The sequence below is a fragment of the Nymphaea colorata genome, chromosome 1 (genome assembly GCF_008831285.2).
Source record: "Nymphaea colorata isolate Beijing-Zhang1983 chromosome 1, ASM883128v2, whole genome shotgun sequence".
Classification (NCBI taxonomy): Eukaryota; Viridiplantae; Streptophyta; class Magnoliopsida; order Nymphaeales; family Nymphaeaceae; genus Nymphaea; species Nymphaea colorata.
In genome coordinates, this window is record NC_045138.2 from 22,497,384 (window position 1) to 22,505,914 (window position 8,531).

At 40.1% G+C, this 8,531-nt stretch overlaps 1 protein-coding gene across 1 annotated transcript; it reads right to left on the reverse strand.

Moving 5' to 3' along the window:
• Positions 1-2,581: 2,581 nt before the first annotated feature.
• On the reverse strand, positions 2,582-6,930 carry LOC116248784 (subtilisin-like serine-protease S). Its single transcript, XM_031621792.2, has 11 exons — positions 6,480-6,930; positions 6,270-6,364; positions 6,073-6,170; positions 5,819-5,977; positions 5,365-5,476; positions 4,730-5,279; positions 4,552-4,646; positions 4,215-4,457; positions 4,005-4,119; positions 3,531-3,717; positions 2,582-3,404 (listed from the first exon to the last, which is right to left on the reverse strand). The coding sequence occupies exons 1-11, from the start codon at positions 6,552-6,554 to the stop codon at positions 2,839-2,841; spliced, it is 2,295 nt and encodes a 764-aa protein (XP_031477652.1). The 5' UTR covers positions 6,555-6,930; the 3' UTR covers positions 2,582-2,838.
• Between the last annotated feature and the right edge of the window lie 1,601 nt (positions 6,931-8,531).

Below are 8,531 nucleotides of genomic sequence, written 5' to 3' on the forward strand. Positions count from 1 at the left end.
GTCACGCTTTAAAACAAACAACAAATCCCGAAAGGACATTCTAACCAATGGAGTGACCTATCATTAGAAAAAGTCAAAAATTATGTAGTTTTTTTTCTCCAAGGTGGGATCGTCCATACTTAATAAGACCAAAGAAAAAACAGTCATTATTGTTAAATCCTAGCAATCACTAGACAGGAAGGGGCCGTTTGGCAATGGTAACAAATTGTTATTGTCTATGAAATGTAAGGGCCGATGCAATGGATTTGCCTTTACCCGGACGAACGACACCTACAAACCTACCAATTAGGACATTATCAAGGACGTCTCCAACAATTTTCCATTGGCTACATCATCTAGTTCAGGCACAGTTTCAAAATTTAACGTCCAAATTTGAAATCCTAGTTCGGTTATGATTAAGAAATATCTGATCAAATTGGATATGAGAACAACGGATTCGATCCAAATATGAACCTACTTTTAGGGCCTATTCATATTTTGGCTTATGCAGGGAGCGCTATTTGCTTTGAACTGTAAATGCTTTTATGATGACTAAAGCCCACACCTTGTGCACCAAACCCCCTTGTGTCGGTTTGGAAGGTTCTCACCAAACTTTTGTGTTGACAGGTTCTACTTGCCCTATTGATCGATAGACAGACTGCATACCGAAGGCATCTCTGGGCCATCTTCTGTCGAACATGCTTTCACCCATGAGAAACAATGGAGCCTTTTCGTGGGAAAGGGTACTCCCTTCTCCTGCATCGAACGGGCGTAGACGGGCGAAAGGATCAAGTCAGGAAGCCAGATGCTCAAGCAATCATCAAGCAGGACACACTCTGTTGGTTCCATGTGACATAGAGCATGCTCTTCACAAGTTTTTTCTTTCTTCTCTTTTTCTTTGCTGTTCTTTTTTTTGTTGTGGGGTGACGATGACTTTAAACTTTTCCAAAACAGACCAAGTAAATTGCTGACACCATGAGAGAGAAGGAAGAGGGTACCAAGGGCTTGATTGAGGATCTTCACCTCTGAACATCCATCCGTTACAACTCACCGATGACTACCTGTTTAATGCTATACTTTGGAAAGCTTAGTCTCGTGTAATTATGAGAAATCTTCAAGAACTTATATTAGATGTGGTTGTTAAATGGTTAGCTGTCTTGGGTAAGACTGCAACCAAAACTATTAGAGATGGTTGGGACCCAGTGTGAGATGAGCCGCATTGTTACAGTAATATTGGACCTGGTTTAACACTTAGACTTAGGGTCTTATACATGTTATACATGTTGCAATGTCACGTTTTGAAAATTTTAGTCTCACATCTAGCCTCACATCTAAAATTATGAGGAATTTTGATGGACTTATAAAGTTGTTAAATGGTTGATTGTGGTTGTTTATAGACTTTTTAAGGTTGGTATTATTATTATTAGGGGGTGGGCCAGGATCCGCCAGACCGAGGCCTTGAACCTAGTGTGGAAGTAGGCTAGGTTGTCATAACAATGTCGTAGCTTGATTGGTAGAACCCAAACCACCTCTTAACAGCTTGGGTTTCAGCTCTAAAAAGATTACAATCATTAAGTAACCCCCTTATAAATTTCGTAACATTTCTCACCATCTTACATATAGCATTAAACTTTTTAAATTGAGACATTCAATTCACTCCTTTTAAGGCGCATGCACATGCGTTACAACCAACCTGTACCCCACTTATGGTGACTGGTGGACACTACTCTTCTATTTGAAACTATTATATGAACGACAGCAACAAAGCAACCTATGGTGAGTCTCAAGTACTGTTAGGCCCACCAACGACAAAAAAAAATGTTTTCATAGGCCAAAGAAAGAATTCGACGCTCTATTGAGTTGCTTAAATCCTCTCTCCTATAGTAAATGCTGTTTATTGCAATAACAAGGCCAAAACCGCTCAATCATCCTCTCCTTGAAAACTTGTACTTACTGGCAAATGTTCCCTTTTCACAAGGTCTTCAGTTCTGCAGAAGCCACAGTTCTCTAGTTATTTAATTCATTGAAATGGATACCATTTAGTTCTTTTATTGCTTCGCCAATCCACAGATTTCTATTTCGCAAAGTGGGATTCATTCGTTCCCCATGGCAGAGAGTCGTCTCCATTGAATTCGTCTTTTCCATTCCCTTTTTCTCAGCCACTGGTATATTATTTGACGCCATGATGGCATGTGGCTTCAATTTGAGAACTGGACGGCTTTTGTGTTCTTCACGAAAGAGAGTCAGCCTGATTACAAGGAAGCTTTTTTCCGCATTCTTGCCGAATTAAGCTAATACGGGCCCCTTCCGTTAACTTTCAAGCTAGGGAAAGTTGCTTTGCTTTCCAGTTTTCTAACAACTTGCTTTCTTCTGCTGTTGCGAGACATGGGAAAAGTTTTACAGAAAACTAAAGGACACAGTTTATGGACGTCAAATATTTCCTGCTATAAAATGATTTTTAACAATTCCCGGAGAAGTGACAGAGCATGCGTTTTGAAACATGGGCTCTGCGGCAAAAGGACACAGAATTTTAAATTGTCAACCCATTAAAGGTTCAGATAGCCTTTATTTTTCTACTAAAACTTTATTGGAAGACAAAGAATTACTCATGACAAGGCCTTTATCCTTCTGCAAAAAACTAAACAAAATAGAAAAGTATGAAAGATACAGCAATATATTTCTGAAACAACGAAATTGAATGCCTTGTCAGTGGTTTACACCAAACGAAAATTTTGAAGTATTCAGACTGTCAATTTTCTTCTAGCACAGATTTGACAATATCAGAAGCAAAGAATTGCCTTAAATGCTTACAAGTAATACTTGATGTGATCTCTGCTATGTAATGTGTTTTTTCAATCTTTATGTCGCATGTCCTGGCTTTCCAGACAAGTACCTGACCACCAGAGGGCTGTGTACCTGCACATGCCTCTTCCTCCATGTTAACGAGCCAAATACATAGCCATTGGTTGGTGCAACCACTTTGAATGTGACAGTGAATCTCATCTTCTGGCCCCAGCTACTAAAATTTAGAAACCTGGGGACTACAGTTACTTCAATTCCAGGTGGTGCTGAAACTATTGCTCGATAAACACTCACAGGTTTCCCAACATTAGTGACTGTTCGAGTGACTGAATGTTTGGTTTTCAAATTTGGTATAGCAATTGATGGGTAATTTAGATCGAAATTTGATGACACTCCAGGAGAAGGACAAGAACTATTGTCCCCTGTAACTAGCCTTACAGTTCTCTGGTCATAACCAAGGGAGCAAAGAAAAGTTCTGTAATCTGCTGCCGAAGCATCATAAAGAAGTCCAGGATTTAGGACCCGCATTGGGTTTACAAATCCTGCCCCATAATCAAATGGATTTGCTACTCTTCCTTCTGGATCAACTGTTATGAAATTCCCATCCTTATCAATGACAGTAGCTGCAAAATAATTTCATAGATATGAATAAGCATACTATCCTAAAGAGAGGAGAACAAAAGCAGCAGCAGAAGAAGATGAAGACTTTAAATGAGCATACTAGTATGAGTGTTAGATCTCACACATACCAGTTGTCATGATTGCAGACTTGATAGCTGCAGGGGACCACAATGGGTGGACTGCTTTAACCAAGGCTGCTATCCCTGTCACATGGGGACAGGCCATGGAAGTTCCAGAAAGGATGTTGAAGGTCTTATTCTTATCGGCCGGTGACCAAGCAGCTAGAATGTTGAGGCCTGGAGCTGTAATGTCGGGCTTCAATAGCAGATGAATTAAGATAACCAATGAGTTCTCCGATGAATGACAGTATCTTGCAGTCTAAATTCTCTTGAAGACAAATTAAATGCTACAAACAGATGGGTTTCCTGATAATCAAGTTTAAATATCTGAACACTGAAGAAATCATGGGAAATACCATGACTCCTGAGTAACTGAATAAGTCAGTTTCTAGTACACATTATTTCCATCAAGCACTTGATACAATCCTAATGAGAAAAATAAGAAGCAAACAGATTCTCTTTTCAGAAAGGAGATTATCAGACCTTTAGTATTTGTGGGGACAAGCTGCTAGGACCTTTTGAAGAAAATGCTGCAACTCTAGGAGCTCGTTTAGACCCTAATACTGTTTTTGGAGGAAGTATCAACGACTTCGGGTTGCTGGAAATGTCAACCACAATAAACTCAAGTAAACATCACAGTCTATTCTAACCATTTAAAGGCCAAAGAATCAGCTCAATGAATGAGGAATAAACCTTGTGTTGTTAATGTATGAAAGGATCATGTTCCCTGCTTTGGTGCCAACAGTTGCTGCAGGGATGACAAAAGGAATAGCAACATCCTTATCTTGTTCATCAACCAAAATCATCCCAACGCCACCAGCTGCTTTGACCACAACACTCTTAGCTAATTTTGAGTCTGCGGAACTATCAGCGTGTCGACAAACCAGAACCTTACCACTAACCTTGGAACTGTTCAGTGAACTATCTAAACAATAGCTGCAGCAGATTAAGCTAAGTAAATATAAAGCACCTTGAAAACATGATACAAATGAGCAACCATCAACTTCTTGGATTATATTGCCCAAGTCACCTGGCCTGGTAAGGAGTAAAGTAACCTGCAAACGCATCTGATGCTGACATAACCATTGCAGGTGCATTCATGCTTTCGACACAGATGCTCTCACCCTGCTTATTGGAAAGGAAAAGAAAGTTGTTTACAAGCTAAACCAGTGCTAATTTACAGAAGCCAGAATGGAAGGAAGGTTCACCTCAATGACTCTGCCATCACCAAGCACGATGTTGGATGTGAAGTCTCTGTCTGTTGCACCAGCAGCAACAGTGATCATCCAAGGAGCAATATTTGTCGCAGAGCCTTGAACGGCTTCATTTCCAACTGAGGTGACAACGGCGATTCCATGGGTCACGGCATGGAAAGATCCAATTGAGATGGCATCTAGAAAATAGTCGCCCTGAGGATAATTGGGACCAAGGGAGAGGGATACAATGTCAACTCCATCCTTGATTGCATCATCGAATGCAGCAAGCAAGTCAGCGTCATAGCACCCAGAGTCCCAGCAGCTCTTGTAAACTGCAATTCTAGCTAGAGGAGCACCTCCCCTTGCCCCTCCTGCTCCCAGTCCATTAAAATTCATGTTCCAGACGTATCGACCAGCAGCAATGGATGCCGTATGACTACCATGACCAGAAGCATCTCTTGCAGAGTTATAGTTTTGAGGTTTGTCTAAATCATGTTTGATAGTATGCGCCCCTTCTTCAGCTTCAAAGCCACTGAAGTAATATCTCGCCCCAATCACTTTCCTGCATTCAGAAATACCAAAGTTCTAATTTTCCACTCTTGCTGGAATTCAGTAAGGATAGAGCAGGGGTCGAGTTTCAGTCAAACCTATTGCAGATTGAAGAGTTGAATGCTTCTCCTTCTTGGCAATGTCCTTTCCATCTTGGAGGCACAGGGGGCATCTGACCGTCACTAAAACTAGGACTTTCCGGCCATAAACCTGAACATATAAATATGAAATACATGAAATGGATCTTTTGAGACTCATCTTTAAAGTAGTACCCTATCCTGAGTTCGAAAGGTCGCATATTTAGAAATTGGTTCATGATAATTTTCCTGAAGAAATCTATAAACCATGAAAAACAGAAAATCTCTCTGTCGATATCCACAATAAAATAGAATACAATTCTCCCTCAAGAAAGACGCAATATATCAATCCACGCGAATATGAATAAGATACATGAAGGATGCGCGAGAAAATGTAAAAGTATAGTCCTCTCAAATGCTTTACAAGGTAAGTTCCCAAAAGATAGTCATTGTCCAGTCCAATAAATATACTTACCAGTGTCAATAAAGCCAATGATGACGTTGTCCTGATTCCTGGTGGAGAATCCAGGGACTTCCATGGCTTCGTCGCTCAGCAAACCCATAAAATCCCATGAATGAGTTGTGTGGAGCTTCCTCTTTTGGTTAGGAAAGACGGAGACTACCCCAGGCATCTCTGTTTTACAAATCATGTACATTAAATTTAGGACCACCTAAACGATCTTGAGAGAAATCAAGCAAGAAGAGGGGAAGAAGAAGAGGAAGACGTACTTGATAGTAAGGAAGCTTGACCTTCCGTTAGTTTGGCTGCAAACCCGCTAAACCCATGCTTGTAGCTATAAACATGTGCAGCTCTTGCCTTCTCCAAGCTAAACATCGGACGGAAAGTATGGAACACAAAATACTATTGGATACAGAAAAATAGTCAAAGTGAACGCGTTTTGGAATTCATTCATATCTCAACCAACCTTCCGTCATGAACACTGGCAAGCACCTGATGATTCCTCTCCAAAATCTCACCTGGATCGCTCCCTGTTCTACGGCCCATATAAACAACATAAACCTGCAAATACCCATTATCAAATAAAGCCAACCAATCAACCAAAACAGGCAAAAAATTTTCATTCCAACAAATCGAAATGAAAATGGAAACTATCAAACTCCACTCCAAATTCTACCTGAGAACAATGGCTGAAGCATATTTCTACCATTACAACAGTAAAGATTATTGCCAATGTTTCCCTGAAACTCATTGTTCTGTACACGGGGGGAGAGAAAGAGAGAGAGACGGGGGAAAAGGGGGAGTTGGTGAGGAAGAGTGGAAGGCAAGCAGAGTGATGTTTCTTGTAGGCAAACGACGAGAGTGGGAGGGGACGGTTCAGTCTTCAGGTACGTTTATATGTATGAGAAAAGGGCGTATGGAGTCTTAATGAGTCGCAGGGAACAAGAGGAAAACGGGCAACGGAGTGACATATAGCATGCGCAGTCATTCCCGCTTCCTTACTTTAAGAAAAGGAGATTTAGGACGGGATGTTCCAGGCAGTCTTGGTTCCCACCAAATCCGGGTGAGTTCGTTATCGGCATTGACTGACCCCCAACATCAATGAAGTCCCTGAACATTAACTCTCTCCCTCCCTCTCTTTCCTGGACTGGTAGCATTTATTCGTCTATGCTGTGTATTTTTTCTGCCATTAATGTAAAAACATCCGGCATTTCAAGGCACAATGAACATAGCAGAGTCGAGACCATGTGAAAACATCAAAACAAATGGGCAAATCTAAAAAAGGGATAATGACATTCTCAAATATTGCATCTGCAAATGTGGTACATAAAGAAACTTTGATGCATGATCTAGATAAAAGACTGCTCCTGCATTGATCTATAGCGCTTTATGTAGATTGCTGCTGGCTGTAAATATTTGCAGGTGCAGTATTTCATATGTAAATTTCTATGTAGCTTGCTGCTTGCTGTAAATTCATATAGTATTGTCAAGATTGTGCATAGAGAGAGAGAGAGAGAGAGAGAGAGAGAGAGAGAGATGTCTCTTGTACCACAAGGGTCAACACAAGGTAGAGAAACCTCAGTGCAGTCATTGCAGCTTCGTGTGAGATTGTTTTGTCATATTTGCTCAGGTGGAGATTGGTGGGGTTCACAAAGTTTTTACCACAAAATTTTTATACTATCGAAAAGGTAAAAATAAGAACGACAGGTTGAAAGTTTAGTACAATTTGGTTAGAGAAGGTTGCCTCCCTTTATACTTGATCCTGCTTTTGGTCATTCAACTCTAAGGGGCACTTTACATTAGCGATAGTATGTGAATGTTTCATAAATCTACTTTAAAATTGGAGTATATTTATGTGATACTTGTTCAAGTATTTTATAAATCTAAAAATTGAGATTCGTGGAAAATTCACACTTTTTTCTATTGCCAAGCGGCCCTAAATCTAACAAGTGGCCAAAAACATTGTTTAGGATGATTAAGACCATCTCTGTGACAAAGTGCATAAGAGTTAATTGGTGGATTATTGAAAGCCCGCAATTTGTGGGACTGACTGTCTAAATGAAAGTAGATTTCCAATTCACATTAAGCAGCAAAAGTCTCACACATGAGTTCAGAGCCAACTGAACTCAAATCCTTATATCTGAAATCCTCAATGATCATAAATCACTAAGGGCAAAGTTAAGGGAGGCTAGGGACGAAATGAAGGGACGCTGGGAGGCACCATATTCCCCAACCCCCACCCTCCGGATGCGAGTTTTCAAAATTAAAATTGACTATAAACATTGCATGATTCACTTGGCCCTTATAGAAATCATATGGTCCCCTAAGAAAACCCTATCCCAATATAGCCTCAATATTTTCGAACATTAATGCTCTAAAAAATTCACCTATACATTTTTGGGGCGTGTATGGATTGGATGGACAAAAACTCTATCCATCATCATTCTATTCATCCCCAAGATAGTTAGCAATATCTCTCTCTCATTATATATATATATATATATATATTATATCGGAAATTTTCTATTGGTAGTTGCGTGAGTTTTGTCTAAGCATAAAAAGGAATGAGTTAGATGTGCTTGTGGTTCCTTGCACGCGTTATTACAAACATGACAATTAGTGTCTTATGTATATTTTAATATGGCCAACAACAAAATGCAAGTTATGGGGTTAAGAGATAAAGAAAGAAAAAAGAGGGCCAGGAGAGGTTTTTTTCTAGCGATGGTAA